The sequence below is a fragment of the Lemur catta genome, chromosome 17, assembly GCF_020740605.2.
Source record: "Lemur catta isolate mLemCat1 chromosome 17, mLemCat1.pri, whole genome shotgun sequence".
NCBI classification, from domain to species: domain Eukaryota; kingdom Metazoa; phylum Chordata; class Mammalia; order Primates; family Lemuridae; genus Lemur; species Lemur catta.
In genome coordinates, this window is record NC_059144.1 from 41261958 (window position 1) to 41282106 (window position 20149).

The 20149-nt window shown below is 44.5% G+C and overlaps 1 protein-coding gene across 3 annotated transcripts in view; it reads left to right on the plus strand.

Moving 5' to 3' along the window:
• Window positions 1–20149, plus strand: part of SLC9A8 (solute carrier family 9 member A8) — a 64150-nt gene that overhangs the window by 35279 nt on the left and 8722 nt on the right. For all 3 annotated transcript variants that reach the window (XM_045529248.1, XM_045529249.1, XM_045529250.1), the window contains 5 exons: window positions 751–889; window positions 2022–2127; window positions 9417–9533; window positions 12292–12374; window positions 15283–15394. In XM_045529248.1, the coding sequence (XP_045385204.1) occupies window positions 751–889; window positions 2022–2127; window positions 9417–9533; window positions 12292–12374; window positions 15283–15394 (557 nt within the window). The remainder of the gene's footprint in view (window positions 1–750; window positions 890–2021; window positions 2128–9416; window positions 9534–12291; window positions 12375–15282; window positions 15395–20149) is intronic.

The following is a 20149-nucleotide window of genomic DNA, read 5'->3' on the forward strand; positions in this document are numbered from 1 at the left end:
TTAATGCCTCATAAATCCTCCCTCTAGGCTGGAAACCCCTGACATTTCTTCTTTGGGCGGCTCCATTCTGTTCTGACATCTTGCCGCAGCCTCTATTTCATGTTTTGCCACAGGATTCCTGTACTAAAAGGGAAGTGGACTCCCCCAGGCCTTCAGGATGAAATGCCAGCACCTTCCCCAGCTTCTTCCCAGCCTCTGCCCCTGCTTGCTGCTCTTGCCTTATCTCCTTCCACTCCCCCACCCCCCACTTCCAGCTCCCTGAATGTTCCCACAGTGCACTACCTATGCTTGGGCTCCCTGCCTCCTGCCTTTGCACATGTTGTTCCTAAGCCTGGGGTGTTTTCCCTCATGTCTTCACCTGGGCAGCTCTTCTTATCCCAAATCTAAACCCAGCCCACATATTTTCAAGCACTTTCTTTTGCCCCCCACCAGTCTGAGTTAGATTCCCAGCCTGTTTCCATAGCCCTTTGCTCTTCACCCAGCTTGTCATTAGTTCTTATCTTGTTTTTCTCCCCCATTAGCCTGGGGGAAGCTCCTTGAGGGCAAGGACTGTGCTCTCACCCCTGAACCCCAGAAACTAAGGCCACACCTGGGACAAAGTGAACCAATAAATGTGTGACTGCTGATTGAATGGTGGGATGAGTGCATGAATGAGGGAAGGAGCAGGAAGTAAGTTTTAAGTTCTAAGTTAATTTCTAAGAACTTTGTATATAACATTTTAACTTCTTTCTGTTTTCTTTTATTTCCTAGCACAGCTGAAGGTTTAACAAGAAAAAATATGTCAGATGTCAGTGGGTGGCAAACATTTTTACAAGCCCTTGACTACTTCCTCAAAATGTTCTTTGGCTCAGCAGCGCTCGGCACTCTCACTGGCTTAATTTCTGCATTAATATCCTTTTAATGTGCTGAACATGCAGGGCAGAGATTATTCTTGATTGTACCCATCTCCAGCCAGTTTCTCGGGTTCCTTAATGGGGCCGATTTTAGACTAAGGTTTTGTTTGAAGGAGGATTTGTGTGCTTAGTTTTGGTTTGAGAAACAGTCTAACTTGAACTCAAGGATTTTTAAATTTAACATGTGAAATTTAGGGTGTCACTTTTCAAAGCTTAAAAAATATGAACACTATTGGATATCATAAGTGGTTTGGGGGGCTTCTCAGTTCCCAGAGTATGATAACCACATGCAGAGGATTTTCATTTTCCACTGTCTCACTTTTCACATTCAGAAACTCGGAAGAGAATTTGCTTTGAAAATGTCAAATTGAGAAAATCTTTACCCCACTGAAAGTGTTCATCTGAAAGGATTAGAAAAGGGATTTTGAAAGTGTGCTTCATTGAAGTTATTTGCACTGATTTCGTTGTTTAACAAACCATAAGCTTTTCCAGCCAGAGAAGGAAAGAGGCTTGTTCAGGCCAATGCCACCTTTATTGCTGTAGAAAATGCATTACGTTTAAAATAGGAGCAGACACCAGACCATTTCTGTGTGCGCCTAAGCCTACATCTCAGAGAGATGGCCACCTGGCCCTCCTCCATGAGCAGTTTGTTTCACAGATGGCCGGAAAAGACTCTTTTGCCTGGTTAAAGGCATGTTTTTCTGCCATTTTGTTGAATTTTCCCATCAACTCCCTTATCCAGAAGTCTAAAGGCTCTATTGAGTTGGCTGACAGCTTCTCATATTGTACCAATAAACAGAATGGAAGAGAAAACTTTTTCCAGTTCAGTAGTTTCCTCTATATTTCTATTTCTTTTCCTTTTCTTTTCTTTTTCTGCGCTTTTTTTTTTTTTGTCTATTTGTTTGTTTGTTTTGTTTTTTGAGACAAAGTCTCACTGTGTTGCTCTGAGTAGAGTGCTGTGGCATCAGCCTAGCTCACTGCAACCTCAAACTCCTGGGCTCGAGTGATCCTCCTGTCTCAGCCTCCCAAGTAGCTGGGATGACAGGTGCATGCCACCCTGTCCAGCGGGCAGCAGTTTTGTGACTTCAACTATCCCTTGATTCTTTTTCCTTAACAACTGTCATTCACGTGCTAAAGCATATTGACTTGAGGAAAACGCCTTCCTTGGAGTTTGGCATGATGATCATTTTTGCTTATCTGCCTTATGGGCTCGCAGAAGGAATCTCACTCTCAGGTAAGTGACAGAGAGCCTGGAAATGCTGCGGTGATGGCACGTTGTCCTGCCTGTGAAAAAGGTTTTGTCAGTTAGGTCACTTTCAGTTGTAAGAGACAGTCACAACCCGGAAGAGCTTAAGCCGTAAAGGGGATTTAGGCCTGGCTTGATCCAGGAGCTCAGACAGTCACTTTGGTGTCATGGGCACCTTTTCTCTTGACCCACTTTCCTTCTTTTATCTCCTGTCAGTCTTAGGAGGCTCCCTGACTAACATAGAGCTGGTGGGAGGGAGGTGAAGGTCCCTGAGGAGAAAACGAGGTTGAGAAAGATTGAATAAATTGCCCAAGGTCACAACTGAATTGGTGAAACAGCCATTAAAACTAATTGTCTTTGACTCAAGAAATGATGCTTAGATGCCCTCCTCTAATACAACTGCCTCCAGAACAGATAATCATAAAACCACGTACTAAGTGCTACGCAGAGGGACAAGCAAAGTGTAGTCATGGCGTAATGATGCAATAGCAGAGTATATTGGACACACCTTACCTGTATTCAGTTTTTTATTGCTCCTGCCACTCCTGTGGGGGAGGTACTGAGAGGTTAAGTCATTAGCTAAAAGCTGCACAGGTCGTAGGTAGCTGCAGTGAGATTGGAACCCAGCCAGTCGAGCCCCAGAGCCTCCTCCCTGTACCCCAGTGGAGGAGGGCACGCAGTTCCCAGCAGAGAGGGGTCCTCTTTGACAGGGTCCTGGAAGATGGGGCTCACCAGCTGGAGGAGGAGTGGCCACTCAGGGAGTAACAGTTCTTGGAGCCCTCACCTCCTTGAAATCAGTCAACAGCTCCTGTTTGCAAGGCTTGGCTTAGTTGGTCTTTCTGCCCCCAAGTGGCAGTCGAGCCTGTGTCCACGGTTTGTTAAATTGTAAGGATGCTGACTTGGACGTGGAGGCTGCGTACCATGCCTGGAGCATGACTCGACCCTGCCCCGTGTGGGGGGTGCAGCTGAATGGGAAGGGCTCTGCCCCAGCAGTCTGACCCCATCCTTTGAGTGAGGCCCTTCAGAGCATTGTTCTGGAAATTCGGCTCCATTGCAGATGTTTTGATCTCTGGCATAGGATGGTTTTTCTTTGGTATTAATTTTGTTGAGGTATAATTTATATACAGTAAATGCAGCTATTCTGAATGTTTTGACGAATGTATACAGTGACTTAACCACCACCATAGTCAAGATGTGGTACATTTCGTCACCCACGTGGCTCCCTGTGCCCTCTGCAGTCAGCCCCTCTGCCCATCCTGAGCACTGGACCCACTGATCTGCGCTGTCGTCATAGTTCTGCTTTTCCCAGAATGTCCTATAAGTGAAATCATGTAGTATGTCATCCTTTGTGTCTCATTTCTTTTAGCTATCATCATGTTTTTGAGAGACATCCATGTTTTTGCATTTATCAGTAACCTATACGTCCTTATTTGTCCATTCACCATTTGAAGGATGTTTGGGTTTTCCCCGATTGTGGCTATGAACAGTTTTGCATGTTTTCATTATCTTGAGTAAATACCTAGGAGTGAGGTTTCTGGGTCATCTGGTAAGTGCATATTGACTTTCTTAGGAACTGCCAAACGTTTTTCAAAGCGACTTTATAATTTTACATTCCCACCAGAATGTGTGAGAGAGTTCCAGTTGTTTCTTCGTATTGTCACCAATGCTTATTTTAATTTTTAAAAAGTTTAGCCATCCTGATAGGTGTGTGGCAACTGGATTCAGAGGGTCCTTGGTGTGATTCTCTATATTCTGCTTGGGGTTCACTGAGCTTCTTGAGCTTATAGTTTATGTGTTTATAGCTTTTGTCAAATTTGGTAAATTTGTACCCATTTCTTTAAACTTTTTTTCTGTTCTCCCCACCCCCCCAGAGACTCCAGTTACTCCAGTTATGACAGCGTGCTATTGGCCCCACAATATGCTCTGGCCTTTTTTTTCCAGTCTTTTTTTCCCCATATATGCTTCATTTTGGTCAGTTTCTATTGCTGTGTCCTCAACGCCTCTGATCGTTTATTCTGCCTTGTGGACTCTCCTGTTAATCCCATCCATTTTATTTCTCATTTTAGATAATTGTGTAATTTACCTAAAGTTCCCTTTGGGTTATTTTTATATCTTCTATCTCTCTCTTCATCCTATACGTGTTTTTTCCTCTATATTCTTGAGCATATGAAACATGTTTATAATAGCTCTGTTCATGTCCTTGTGAGCTAATCAATTCTAGGTCTGTTGTATCAATTAATTTTTCCTCTGTTTATGGATCACATTTTCTTGCTCTTTGCTTGCTATTAATTTTTTATTGACTGCCAGTCACTGTGAACTTTATGTTGTTGAGTACATAAAGATTTTCTTGTATTCCTTTGTAGAGTTCTGGCCTTTTCTCCTGGTATGTATCTAAGTCTCTTAGAATCAGTTTATTCCTTTTGAGAGTTACTTTTAAACTTAGGGCAGGTCTGGAGTAGCAGTGGCTTAGCTAAGGCAACGCCCTGCTGAGGCCTCCGCCTCACACCTCGTGTATTCTGAGGTCATTCCACTTGGCTGGTGGGAACGCAAACTATTCCAAGCCCTGTGTCAGCTTTGGGAATTGTCCGGCCTACTGCTTTTTAGTGGTTCTTTCGTCTGTCTCTTGGAATTTCATCCTACACATGTACAGATCATGGCAACGATTCACTGGGACTTTATTGTGGGTCTCCAGAGCTCTCTCTCTCTGCAGCTTCCCCTACTCTAATCTGTCTCCTCGTCTCAGCAAGACAGGCTGCTGGGCTCTGTTTGGGTCTGCCCTCCCTGAGCCTCCACCTGTTTCCCGCCTCCAGGCGGTAAGCTTGGCCAGGGCTCTGGGTAAAGAGTGGCCACCATGTTTGTTTGCCTTCTGGCCGGAATCACAACCCTACCCTGCCTTTTATCCAATGTCAGAAAACAGTTTTGTTTCCTATCTTGTATCAGGTTTTCTGTTGTTTATATCAGGACAGTGATTTGTGTAGCAGCTATTTCTTTATGGGCAAAGTGGAAATCCCCAGTGGCTTTTAATGATTCGGTTGAACGGAATTCTCCTTCCTGCGGCTCACTAGCTGGGGTCACACCTGGGTACTTTGTGAGCAGATCCTGCCAAGGAGAAAGTAGAGAGGACTCTGGCCATTTTCACTGGCGAACTCTCTGTAAATCTCAGGGGTTTTGTGTGGGTTTTTTTTGTCCTGTTTTATTTTGTTTTGTTTGGAGATGAGGTCTCACTATGTTGCCCAGGCTAGACTCAGAACTCCTGGGCTCAAGCAATTCTCCCACCTTAGCCTTCTCAGTACCTGGGACTACAGGTGGGCCACTGTGCCAGGCTTGGTTTTGTTTGTTTTTAATCCCAAAGCAGTTTACCAGGATAATTTCATCTGGGCATCTGGCATCAGGTTCCCTCTCTTATCAGTACTGAACCTTGGCACTTAGATAAACATTACCTGTGAGTCACTGGGCTGGAGCCTAGCTATTTTTACTTCTGTTTTTCTAAATTGTTCCTCTACCCCCTTGAGATTATCATTGAGTACCTGTTGGCAAAGATATATGCATCCGGAATTTGTGATTAAAACAAAGGAGTGTTTTTCTTGTCTTTTCTTTAGAGTGGCGGTGTTTTCTGTTTATAGGGGTTTCGTTTCCTTAGGGACCTTGCTCCCCGCGCTGATGGTGCCAGACAGAGCAGTGCAGGCTGGAAACATGCCATCTACCTCTGGGAGACGGGACTGGCTCTGTCTGCACTTTGCCTTTAGGGTATTTGTCAGACGGGGTGTTCAGAGAGGGGTAGGATGGCCTTTGTGTGCTGTGTGGACCTGCCACATCGTGCTGTGAGAGTGTAAGTGGGAACGTGGCACTTCTCCTGTCTTCTCCTTCCTTTCTGTGCTCCCCTCTTGCTGTCACCAAGGACTGATAGTGAGTGGTTGCCAACACCAAGGAGCAGGACACCTAGGGATCATGGATCATTGACCTAAATTCACATGTTTAGAACAACCTATTTGTACTACCATGGAAAGAACTCTAAGACATATTATTAAATTTTAAGAAAGTTGAAAAATCGAAAAGTCTTTCATCCACCCATTCAATAAATATTTATTAAACGCCCACCCTATGCTGAGAACTATCCTTGCTATCAGATCTACAGTAGTAAACAAGGCAAGGTCGGGTTCCTGCCTGCAGAAGAAAGACAATAGCAGACACGTACGATCATTTCAGGCAGTGAGAAATGATGGAGAAAGAAACCAGAGTCATGTGATAGAGGCTGACAGCGCAGAACCACAGGGAGCTCAGGCAGACAGAAAGGGCTCCCTGGAGGTGGCACCGGATCCCAGACCTGTGTGGTGAGAGGAGCCAGCCCCGGGAAGACCTGGAGAAGGAGTGTTCTGGCAGCCAGAACAGCAGGTGCCAAGGGTCCAAGACAGGCGTGTGGGAACGTGGCATGTTCCAGAAGGAAAGACCAATGTAGGTGGGACAGAGCCAGGCAAGGACGCCCCCTGCAGGGCTCTGTAGGCCTAAGAAGGAGCTGGGATTCTATTATATGTGCCAAGGCCTTTGAAAAAAATCACTCTGATGATAATCCACACACCGTATATGTGATATCCTGTTTATTACTTTTTAAAAGATGGATAAACTTTATAGTCACGTTGTGAAAGAACTGGCAGTCTGCATGTTGAAGTGTTGATAGTGTTTACCTCTGAGCAGGCCGTGTGAATGGCGATTCTCTTTTCACGCTATACCTCCGTGAGTCTGAATGTTTTATAGCAAAATTTGAAGACTCAGTATGGTTTGACTCACCCTCAAGACGTAAGTCATACTTTGCCCACAGTAAGGTACAATACAGTGGAAGTTGCACCATGACACCTATTCATTGCCTTTTACACTGGAGCCCTTACTGTCTTCCTTTATTACATCTAAAACAATTGATTTAACCACAAGCAGACATGGATTTCCTCCCTCCCTTTTTTCTTCCCTCTTTCCTTCCAAGAGGCTGAACATTTTGCGACATTGTTATCTGCTTTCTTAAATGATGTTGCCTTCTTAAAGGAAATTCTTCCTTAAGGTATTTTTAAAAATAGCCACGCTTTTTATCTTGCTTATAAAAGTGAGCCTAGTTTGCACCATCCCCCTGCCTTCAGGTGGCAGCTGCAGCGTGTGAGGGTGCTCAGGGTAGGGAGAGTCCCCTGACTTGGGGGAGCTTCTAGGGCAGACCCATGAGCTGGCCCTCAGGCTTCTGCACCCACCACGTCCTTGACTCTTTCCTTTAGCCCAAAACTTGAGAGCTGCCCTGACCACACACTAGCCTGGGGAAAAGTGCTCTTGGATTGTCCAGATGGCCCATTTCTAACATTGGTGGGTCAAGTGCACAGATGGCAGGTGTGGTCCAAACACAGCCCCCAGATAGGGTTTGTTTATCTACACAGAAAAATGTTAAACATTTGAATTTGTTGCTATCATTAAAAGTTTGGCGATTTCCCATAAGAAACAGATTTCTGGCATCTCTTTAAAAACCACAACGGGGGCCAGGTGCAATGGCTCATGCTTGTAATCCTGGCACTTTGGGAGCCCGAGGTGGGACGATCAGTTGAGGCCAGGAGTTCAAGGCTGCAGTGAGCTATGATTGTGCCTCTGCACTCCAGCCTGGGGGACAGAGTGAGACCCTGTCTCTAAAAAAAAAAAAAACTTAAGTCGGTTGTGCCTTGCCCTCCCTCCGCCAGTCTGATGGTGGAGGTTGAGTTCCCAGACCAGGTTGTGGTCTCGTGACCCTTGTGACCCTTCTGTTCATGTGGCTTCGCCTTTTGATGGTTTCGGTGCCCGAATTTTGTTGCAGGATCAGGAAGGGCCAGCTCTCCTGGTGGTCACCTGCAGGGACATACTGAGAGGAGCAAGTAAATTTAGAGAGGACCCAACTGGAGGTTTCTGTTGTGTGCTTGCTTGGTGTCGGGTGGAACAGTGATCCAGAACGACTCTGGAGCTCCAAAGAGCTCTCCTGTAGCCAGTGAAGGAATTTCCTGCCCTTGTGTTTCCTTTTGCCCGTTGTCAGTTGTGTCTTCCGGGAAGCATTGCTCGAATCTCCCTGTCAGGGAAAAACGAAAGAGCAGAGGCATCTGCTATTATCTAGGAGGGTTAGGAGATCAAATGTCCCAGCTGCTGCTGTCAGGCAGGCCACACCTGTTGGGCAATACAAAAAGAGTAGGATTCCTATATTTTGTAGGGTATTGTGTAGACAGCTTAGCAGCTGAAAAGTCTGCAATGCAATGCTGTGATTTTCACCCTCTTATAAATGGTGAGTTAGCCAGTTAAGCCCCATTTCTACAAAATGGCAGAAGTGAGTTAAAATTTTGCTTATAAAGTTTGGCTTGCAAGTAGCATAATTTGGCAGCTTATTGGATGACTTTTTAAAAATCTCAACTTCCTTACATGAAATAGAGACTGCCTAGACAGGGATTTACTGAGAAGAGACCTGTGTAAAGTGATTTAGGGGCAGTGGACAAATGTTGAGACTCAAATCCTGAGTAAGCAGAGAAGGCTGTAGACTCATGGAGAGCTGAAGAAAAGATATATTACCTTTTAAAATAATGTTTGTATTATAACAGCAATGTATGATAATTATGGGAAAATCCAAAATTAAGGGAAAATAATTAAAAATTCAATCAGAATCCACCCATTCTCCATACCCGGATCCTTAGGCTCCCTTTCTGCCCCTCAGAGTGGCTCACCTGCCCCCCTAGGCCCCTACCTGCTCCCTTATATAATCATCCCTTAGCATCCACGGGGGATCAGCTCCAGACTCCCTAGATACCAAATCCATGGGTGCCCAAGTCCTTTATATAAAATGGCGTAGTGCAGTCAGCCCTCCGTATCGGCATCTGTGGGTACGGAGGGCCGACGCTATCCTTAGGTGACAGTGACAGCTCACACCATTTAAGCCCTGGTGCTGTGATGGGCACTTTGCATGGCTAGTTTTCACTCACCCTCCTAACAGTTCCATGAGTGGGCACTATTAGTCCCACTGTACAGAGGAGAAAACTCAGGCTCTGGCAGGGGAAGTAACTTGGCCCAAAGTCACTCAGTTAGTAATGAAGCTACCAGAGAGAAGGGGCCCTTGGCATTTCTCTGAAGCCTCTGGGAGGCCTTAGGTATTATTTTCTTTTTCTTTTACTTAAAACCCCTAATACTCTAGGCTCCAGGGACTTGTAGGAAGTGAGAGATCTGATTTGGGTATCACGTGGCAGGTGCTTTTCTGTTCTGTTCATGTCTGTGCACTTTGACCCTCCCTCCCTCTCTAGGCATCATGGCCATCTTGTTCTCAGGCATCGTGATGTCGCACTATACCCACCATAACCTCTCCCCGGTCACCCAGATCCTCATGCAGCAAACCCTACGGACCGTGGCCTTCTTGTGCGGTGAGTTCGGCCTCTGTGTGGTCGTGTGTGGCTTACCCAGAGCGAATCCTTCTCCCTTTCCCTGTTTTAGAGGTCACTTGAGATTTCCCTGGCAGCAGGGCAAATCCTCAGAGCCAGATACCGCGCACCTATGTCTTTTATTTGTTCCTCTGGCTTTTAAATCCCATAAAGTAAACCAAACACCTAATGAACAGAACATTTGATGCCTACAATTTTAAGACCAAAAATAATGAGAACTACTAATTATGAATATTTGAGGCATGTTATTTTTAATGTAGTAAAGTGACATTTCTTAAAATGTATCCCTTGGAAATGATATTAATGACAGTTAGACGAAAAAGGCTCTATAGTCAAAAAAGAGTTTAGGAAATCCTGGGTTAAATAAAATTTAACAAGTTTATGAACTGGAAGACTTTTCAGCTAACATATATTGTAAATTTTTAAGTGGGGAATATAGTTATAGTCTTTCCCAAACTTGTCTATAGAGCCCTGTGTTTACAAGAGCATCGTGAAGGACATAACTTGGGGAGATTTTGCAGTGGAGATCTCATTTGTTGAGCTGGAATAGACCACGATGCCTTTTTCTTTCTTCTTCTGAGACAGGATCTTACTGTGTTGCCCAGGCTGCTGTCAAACTCCTGGGCTCACATGATCCTCCTACCTCAGACTCCCGAGTAGCTGGAACTACAGGTGTGAGCACCGTGCCCAGCTGACTCTTTCTTCTAAGCGGTTTCGATTTGAGCTCTTGTTCCCTGCCATGCTCAGACATACCTGTATATCCTCACTCCCCCACTTTATACCTGGGAGTGAAGGAACACTCTCACTCTGGCCCTTTAAGCTAGTCCCCAAGATGCTGAGCCCTAGCTGTCATCATTAGCATCACCCCTGGTATTTTGAGGGAGGCTTGTCATTTTGTTTTTTTGCTTTTTTAAAAAACTATACTTTTTTTTTCCTTGACTACAGAAAGCCCATGACCAAAAAAAAATTACAAATTGAGACAGGGTCTCGCTGTTTCCCAGGCTGGAGTGCAGTGGTCTGATCACAGCTCACTGTAACCTCAAACTCCTGGGCTCAAATGATCCTCCTGCCTCACCCTCCCAAGTAGCTGGGACTACATGTGTGCACCAACACACCTGGCTAATATATTTTTTTTTTAATTTTTTTGTAGAGATGAGGTCTTGCTGTGTTGCTCAGACTGGTCTCAAACGCCTGGGCTCAAGCGATCCTTCTGCCTTGGCCTTCCAAAGCATCAGGATTATAGGCGTGAGCTGCCTTGCCCAGCCAGGCTTGTCATTTTGAAGTGCTAATTCCATACTGTTATGTGTTAGGAGGCAGGGGCAGGCCGTGCAGAGACTTCCACAGACAAGCAGGCTCCAGTGAGAAGTGGTCAGGTGACTTGCCCATGGTCTCATGGCCAAGAAGCGGGTCTGGAAGCCAGGTCTCTTTATTTCTGAGCCAGTGGGTAATTTTTCTGTAGCCTTCTCCAAAAGCCAGGGCTACAGATTCTGACCCTTCCAATTAAAGGAATATAAAGCTAAACATCCATCAAATTCTATTTTGTATCCATCAGATTGGCAAATTTTAAGTTTGATAATGCCCACTTCTGGCATCGGTGTGTGGAAACCAGGCCCTGTGGATGGGCATGTACATTGCTGCCATCTTTTTTTGGAGAGTCATTGGCAACATCTTTCTAAATTTAAAAGGCACACGCTCTTTGACCCAGCGGCTCAACCATCTGGAATTTAGCCTGTGTACCAGCGTGTTCATTGTAGCTATCAGAAGCAGAACAGTCTAAATATCTGTCCACAGAGGATTGGTTAAATTAACTATAATATATCCATATACTAGAATTTATGCTGCCAGGGAAAAACAAAGCAGATCTGAATGTGTTCTAAATGTGCTGGTTGGAAAGATCACAAAATATTTAATAGATAAGAAAAAATTTTGAGAAGGGTGAGTATACTGTCCAACATGTGAACTTGTTTTAAAAGGATACATGTTTAAAGAAAAAACATTGCTGAAATGTTTTTAAACAGCCTTACTGTTTTGTGATGTTCGACTATTTTAACACAACAGTCTTTGTCTCTCTATTGGGCTATTCTGGGAGACATAACAGTTTAAGCATGGAGCTTAGTGTTAGAAATGAGTGCTTTTCCTTAAAATGCACATGTTTGTACAACAGAGTAAAAAGTTGGGCCTTTTTTGGCTTGCACAGTGGAGCAGAGTTGGAAATGGATCTCCTTGTGCAAATCCTGCTGGGTGTGAGCCATGTTCTAAACCTGTGGGGTTAAATCTGTTAAGTCAGTCATTTGGCTTTGTCCAGCTCTGGCAACGAAGTTAAAAAGGGCCCTTTCACACTTGTCACATGGTGTCTGCAGTCATTTGCTCAGAATTTTTGCCACTTTGCTGCTGTCCGGATCCTTGCTAATGACAGTGTTGAGCAAACAGACAGATTTATATGTTTATCATCTTCCTTGGGTGGGATAGTGTTTATTTGCAAAAATATTTAATGGTTGACTCATTATATTAGGAAATTTCTGAATATTAACAGCAGGGACATGTTGCTTGTGCAATATAGGAAAGAATGAGAGAGAATCTAAGTACAAGTTTGACCAAGATGTTGGTTGTAGGATTTTCCAGAAAATAAGCAAAGTGTTACGTTAGATCTGACTTCTGAATGTTTGCTTGCTTAACAATTTAATATTATATTGCAAGAAAATGGTTGGGGCTTAATAACTCATTCTTTGGTTTGTTTCAGAAACATGTGTGTTTGCATTTCTTGGCCTGTCCATTTTTAGTTTCCCTCACAAGTTTGAAATTTCCTTTGTCATCTGGTGCATAGTAAGTATTTTCCTTGTTTTTTATTTAATTACTTATTTGTAAATCAATAACCACATATTCTGGATTCATTTATGTAACTGTTAACTATTCAAAGTCAACAGCTACGTAGACATTCTTCTGTTTAAAGTTTCTTTTGTTAAAAAATCACAAACATACAAAAAAGGGGGGAATGGGTGGAATTAGGTGAGTGAATATCCCTGGAAAAGGACTTCTGCTTGTTTTAAAATGTTTAATGGCCTTGAATATTATGGTCTCCTTTAAAAAGTGCAAGTTATTTGTTTTTTTGGGGGGGGGGGTTTGGTTAGGTGGTAAAAGCAAAATTGAATATGTAATTGATCATAATGATGTAAAAATATGTATAGAGAAAATGTTCACAGTGGTTGTAGAACTTTCTTTTCTACTTTTTTTGGATAATTTATAATGTACTTCTTAATGTAGTTTTCTTCAAATTTGTCTATTCATAAGCATGACCTTGGACACTTTTTTAAAGCAAAGATTACCAGGCCCTTACCTCCCCTGGAGAGGCAGCCACAGGAATTATCCAGGTGATGCTTACGATCAAGAAAATTTGGGAAACTAACTGGGCGTGGTGGCATGCGCCTGTAGTCCCAGCAACTCGGAGGCTGAGGCCTGAGTTCAGGAATTCAGGGCTATAGTGAGCGGTGATCATGCCTGTGAATAGCCACTGCACTCCAGCCTGGGTGACGTAGCAACACCCTGTCTCTAAAAAAAAAAAAAAAAAAAAGAAAGAAAGAAAAAAAATTTTAATTTTAAAAAGGAAGATTTGGGAGACAGTGTTATAATTGGACTGGGAGTGGCAGTAGGAGACAAGTTAAAAATATACCTTTAAAAAAGGAAGAGAGATTTTTAATCATTTGCAACAGAATCAAATCCATTTTGGGAATGGAGTAGAGAAAAATCAATGTTTAGCATTTAAAAAAAAGGTCCAGTTTCCTCAGTCATCTGATCAGAGTAACATTAATGTCCCTAATACTTGGACATTTAGCTGAGTGTCCCCAGGTCTCTTGTCTGTGCTCTTCCTCCTGTCTTTATTCCTATAGCATGAGCTCATCTCTCATAGGCCCTGCTGCTGAGTCATATTCTAATCCCTAATTTGATTTCTTTGATGTCATTTTAGATCCTGTTAATTTAAGTAAGGTACTTAAGAAACACAGCTTATTGTTGTTGAATTATCATAATTCATCTTCAGTTAATTTTTATTGCCAACTCCACTTAACAAAGCACAGCTATTAAAAGGCAAACTTTTGGCCGAGCGGTGGCTCCTACCTGTAATCCCAGCCACACATGAGGCTGAGGCAGGAGGATCGCATAAGGCCAGGAATTCCAGACCGGCAATTTAGCAAGACTGTGTCTGTTAAAAAAAAAAAAAAAGAAGGGAAGACAAACATTTTTTTTTTTTTAGCATTGCCACCTATAGTGTGCAAACTCAAACTGGTAAGGCCTACCTGTTTGGCCTGTGGGGAAACCGAGACACAGAGAAGATAAGAAAGCCTAAGGAAAAGGATATTCTCCTTGTAATCCGGGTTTTTCCAACTCTCAGCAGCGAGAATTCGTTGCCATTTGTCACTGTTTATCTGTCCACCAAACTCAGGTTTCAGGACCACAGAATAGCAGCAGAAGTCTTTTACAGGAAGAATAATAGTTTTTAGTGTAGTCACTGGGGAAAAGGGGCCCCGTTTGGTCAAACCTGACACGCAAGTGTAGGAATGGAAGATTGGATTTCAGTGGGTGAAACAGGAGGTGACTGTCTCTGGGAGGAAAATGGGAAGATGCCCTGGGTGATAACTCAGTCTCCCCTGAGCACACAGGCACAGGCTGGACCACGGGCTGGCGGAGGTGGCCTGTGCCGTCAGGTGGATTCCAGTCCCCACCTTTGGACTCGGATTAGTGATCAGGAACATGGGCTTTGGGGTCTTGGAGACATGGGTCCACCACTTCCTGCCCGGTCAGCTCGGACCAGTTAGTTAACCTCTCCATGCCTCAGGTACCTTGTCTATAAAGTGGAGACGATAATACCTACTTCATAAGACCTTTGCAAGGATTTCAATTTAGCAAGACAGTGCACGTAAAATGCTTAGCACATTGTCTCGCATGTTGAAATGTTTAATGACCGGAAGCAATTATAAACTTGACCATCCAAAGCACACCGCCTAAAGCACTCAATTCATGCTTGTTGAAAGAATAACCTTAAAGCCTAAAGAATGTATTGTACATGTACATCATCCTTTTCAAGTTAGTTATGGTGAGAACTAAGATGAAGGAAATGAAAGTAATAAATAGTTCTACAAATCCACTCAGATAAGATTTAAATTTTATATAAAGCTATGTTTTGTTAAGACTAACACTAACCTGCCTTTGGAGATGGTTGGGAACCAAAAGCCCTGGCGAGCACCTGGCTAGGCCGGCCTCCTCGTGGACCCTACCTCCAAGTTCCCGGCGCAGAGCGCGCCAGGAGGGCGTGCACAGGCAGTCCCTTCAGAGTCTGCCCTCCTTTCCCTGAGGAGCGGGGCCGCCGCAGGAGAGGCAGAAACACCTTGTCTGTCCCTCCAGAGCTGGCCTGGTGGGAATGATTAGCACAGGCCTGTCCCACGGTGGGACGCCTCCGGAGTCAGGTTGCCCTAAATTAATCTCTGGATACTTCTGCATGGCCTCTCGGCGCTCGGTGTTGTTCCGCTGTCTAAAGCCCCTGCTGATACCTTGTTAGTCCTCTCTCTTCCAGCTACCGAAGGGCAGTGTTCAGAGCTGCATCCTCTCCCAGACGCACAGGCCCTGGCAGCGGAATGCTGCACTTACAGTGGGTGTGCCGCTGGGTCTGCGTTAGCTTTGACTAGCTTCAGCTTGAAGAACAGACGTTTTCACCTAAAACTTAGTTTGTTGCTGTTAACAGGTGCTTGTACTGTTTGGCAGAGCGGTAAACATTTTCCCTCTTTCCTACCTCCTGAATTTCTTCCGTGATCATAAAATCACACCGAAGATGATGTTCATCATGTGGTTTAGTGGTAAGTCAAATCTTGGATAGACAGGTAGAGGGAAAATGCCTTTTGTAAAGTACACACCAGGCAGAGAGAACATGTGGGTATCTCCTAGGGCCCTTTGAAACTGAGTTTGCCTCAAGCCAAAACTAATGAAAGCTCCCAGTTAGCAGGCACCCACTATCATCCAGATGTTCCCCTCTCCATGGTGCAATGAAGGGGGTGAAGCTTGGGTTTGAAGTGGGCAAAAGGACACACTTAGCATCACATGGCCACTGGAGGCAGAGGAGGGTTTGCCCTTCCTCCTGTCCACCCTTTCCTTGACAGGACAGTAAAGGCGGGTAAGCTGTATGTGCTTGAGCTCTGTGTGTTTCCTAGGCTGAAGTTATAATGGGCTCAAAAAGGGTGAAAGCTGAAATTTTTTCGTACTGCGTGCTAGTTTTGGATCTTTTCCTCCCTAGTCACAAAGTTCTGATAGGTTAATTTGAATGTTTCAGCCTCTATTCAGTCATTTTTTTCAAGGGTGGAAATGATTTCATAAATCTTTGGCTCAAATTTATTTTTGAGCAATACATATAGTTCTTTATGCTTTCTTGTTTAAATATAATTAAAATATTTTCCGTGTGGGTTAGGATATAGCAACATGCTTTATAATGTTCTCTATCCAACAGCATGTCTTTAAATCTGTCTCAGATTTCTCTTCTTTTAAAAGGCCATATTTAAAAATGTGTTTTTGATATGTGTATGTGTATACATATGTATTTATATATAGTGAGAGAAACTCATTATTTTAAATCATTTTTGCCAGTGAGGCAAACGGCTCTACAAAGTATAATAGTTGATCCGAAGTCTTGAAAATCTAAGAAATGTGGGCCGGGCATGGTGGCTCACACCTGTAATCCTAGCACTCTGGGAGGCCGAGGCGGGAGGATCACTTGAGCTCAGGAGTTCAAGACCAGCCTGAGCAAGAGTGAGACCCTGTCTCTACTAAAAATAGAAAGAAGTTATATGGACAGCTAAAAAATATATACAGAAAAATTAGCCAGGCATGGTGGCGCATGCCTGTAGTCCCAGCTGCTCAGGAGGCTGAGGCAGGAGGATCACTTGAGTGCAGGAGTTTGAGGTTGCTGTGAGCTAGGCTGATGCCACGGCACTCTAGCCCGGGCAACAGAGTGAGACTCTGTCTCAAAATAAATAAATGAATGTGTCAGATATTTTGTAAAGTCATGTGAGCTATTTGGGAGAGATCTGGCCATGATGCTAGACTTTTATGGGGCATGTGGGGGCATGCTGTAAAGAGTGAGGGCCGTTGCCTTCCCTCCATGGATTTCCATCCTGCCCTTCCTGGGTCTTCAACCTCTGCCTCTCCTGCCAGCTCCCCCCATCAACACTAAACAGTCAAAGATTCTCTTTCCCAGCAAAACATCAACCACCTCAACCAAAATCCCACCCCCACATCCACTCTAGCTACTTTGTACCTCCTTTTGTGGTTGGACTTCTTTGAGTGATCTGTCGCTGGTTTTCTCTTTTGTGGTTGGACTTCTTTGAGTGATCTGTCGCTGGTTTTCTCTTCTTCTCCTCTTGTCCACTGGGCTGGAATTGGCCTTGCCCAGGTTGGCAGCAACCTCCTGCAGCCCGACCTGGAGGGTGTGGTCCACCCTGGTCCCAGAGCCCATCCCCTCCCCACCACACCTGCCTTCAGAGATCACAGGGGACCCTGTGGGCAGTGTGAAAGACTGAAGGTGACCATGATTTGAGTCCTTGGCTTTCCAGACTTGGTATTTTGGCACTGTTGGCTTCCCAAAGGCAGCTCAATGAGAATGCCTATAAATCTTCAATCTTAACCAATTAAAAAGCTGCTCCAGATGAGAAGGAATCAGCAAAAGATCTCCAGATACATGAAAAATCAGAGTGAAAGGACACCCCCAAAAGAAAACAATAAGTCCAAACAATGGAAACCAACCAAAATGAGAATATTGAAATGACAGAGGCCGGGCACGGTGGCTCACGCCTGTAATCCTGGCATTCTGGGAGGCTGAGGCGGGAGGATCACTTGAGGTCAGGAGTTCGAGACCATCCTGAGCAAGAACGAGACCCTGTCTCTACTAAAGAAAGAAATTATATGGAAAACTAAAAATATATACAGAAAAAATTAGCCGGGCATGGTGGTGCATGCCTATAGTCCCAACTACTCGAGAGGCTGAGGCAGGAGGATCACTTGAGCCTGAGAGTTTGAGGTTGCTGTGAGCTAGGCTGACACCATGGCACTCACTCTAGCCAGGGCAACAGAATGAGACTCTGTCTCAAAAAAAAAAAAAAGAAATGACTGATAAGAGTTTCAAATATAAATTGTAAGGAAGCTTAATGAAATATAAAATAGAAACCCAACCCAAAGAAACCACAAAAAAAAAAAAAAAGAAAGAAAAAGAAACCACAAAAACAATGCAGGAAATAAGTAAAAAATTCACCAAATGGAATTTTTTAAAAACATCAAGCAGAGTTTCTGGAAATGAGAAATTCATTCAAGGAAATACAAAACACAGTGGAAAGCCTTGAGAGTAGGCTGGATCAGACAGAAGAAAGAATCTCAGAACTAGAAGACAACACCTTTTAATTAAACAAGTCAGTCAAAGAGAAAGAACAGAGAAATAAGAGGAATGAACAAAGCCTACAAGAAAGATGGGCTTATGTAAAGAGGCCTAAGTAACGTAAGAATTATACGCATCCCTGAGGGTGCAGAAGGAAATACGCGAGGGCTGGAAAACCTATTTGAGGGAATAATTGAGGAGAATTTCCCAGGTCTTACCAGAAATCTTGACATCCAGGTACTAGAAGCGCAGTGGACTCCTGGGAGAATCATCACCAAGAGGCAATCCCCATGACATATAGTCATCAGACTGGCCAAAGTTAACACGAAAGAGGAACTCCTGCAAGCTGTAAGGTGAAAGTGTCAGGTAACTTACAAAGGAAAACCCATCAGACTAACTGCAGACTTCTCAGCTGAGACCTTACAAGCCAAAAGGGCCTGGGGCCCCATTCTCAGTCTTCTCAAAGAGAATATTAACAGCCAGCCTAGAATTTTGTATCCTGCAAAACTAAGTTTCTTATCTGAGGGAGAAATAGAGACCTTTTCAGACAAGCAAACGCTGAGTGAATTTGTGAACACCAGAGCTGCCCTGCAGGACGTACTCAGATCTGTGTTACACACTGATCAGCACAATAGACAGCCACCAGCATAAAACCCTCCAAAAGCTCAAGTTTAGAGTCCAGATCCCACAGTGGTTCAAGAGGTAAAACTAAGCAATAAGGTTCTACCCAACAGGATGAACAGAAATCCATCCCACTTACCAATTCTTTCAGTAAATGTGAATGGCCTGAACTCCCCACTGAAGAGACTTATGTTGGCTGAATGGACAAGAAAAATACAAGCCAAGTATCTGCTGTCTCTAAGGAAACACATCTAACCCACATGGACTCATTCAGACTCAAGGTGAAGGGATGGAAAACAATATTCCATGCAAATGGAAACCAAAAAAAAGCTAGTGTAGCCATTCTCATATCAGATAACATGGTCTTCAAATCAACAAAAGTAAAGAAAGACAAAGACAGTCATTATGTAATGGTGAAGGAAAAATTCAACAAGAGAACATAACAATCCTAAATATCTATGCACCTAACACAGGTGCACCCAGATTCATAAAGCAAACCCTTCTTGATAAACAGCAGCCAAACAGAAAATAAAGAAACAATGGACTTAAACAGGACTTTAGAACAAATGAGCGTAACGGACATTTACAGAACATTCTACCCCAAAACTACTGAATAGATGTTCTTCTCACCAACTCATGGAACATTCTCTAAGATTGATCACATCCTAGGCCACAAAACATGTCTCAACAAATTTAAAAAAAAGAAATTATACTATGTATCTTCACACCTGCCTGCAGACTGCAGACCCTTCATCCTCTCCTCTTGGCCTCTGGGCCACGCTCCTAGTTTCCCTTCTTTCCCTCTGGGGTCTCCTCAGGCTCCCGTGCGGCTCTTCCTCCTCTTCCTCCTTTACTGAACCCTCAAATAGTGGCTTCCTCCAGACTTGGCCCCGGCCCTGCTTCCGTTCTTGTGTTCCCCACATGAGCTCGTCTGTCCTCTGGCCTTGACTTCCATCTAGTTCCCTCAATCCCAGAGCTGTTCCCTCGGGCCCAGACCTTCCTCTGGGACGCAGACCCCTGTGTCTGCCTGCTTGGATGTGGTGCAGACACCGATGGGAACTGCGACGCGGGCTGGCTTGACAGAGCGTTTGCTGGGGCACGCCTCGTTCTAAGCACGGTACATGTGCCAAGCCACTTAATCCTCTAGCCCTTGTGAGAGGTTTGGAGAGGCTGAGTTGTCACTCACCATGTCCCTCTGAATTCCATCCCCTTCTCTTTCCCCGCTGTCTCCCCTTCTTGGGTCTGGCCTGCTGCAGTGGCCTAACTGTCCCCCCCACTATGATGCGGGGCTTCAGCTTCACCATCTGGGTCAGGGCCTGGCACTGCCTGCACTGCCTTGTCCCGCCCCTCCCTTTTCTTTCTGGCACCATCTCAGAAGTCCTCGTTTGCTCTCTGTCCTCCCAGCTGCTCTGGGAGCCCCCGAGGGCAGGGCTAGGACTGCCTGCCCCCTTCCTGTGGCACCAGGGAAGCCAGGACGTTTCTGACAGAGAGAAGTGCTGTTTCCCAGTTTGGTCCGTGCCCCTCAGCCACACCCCAGCAGCCGCATGGGGGACCAGCAGCCTCTCAGCACCAC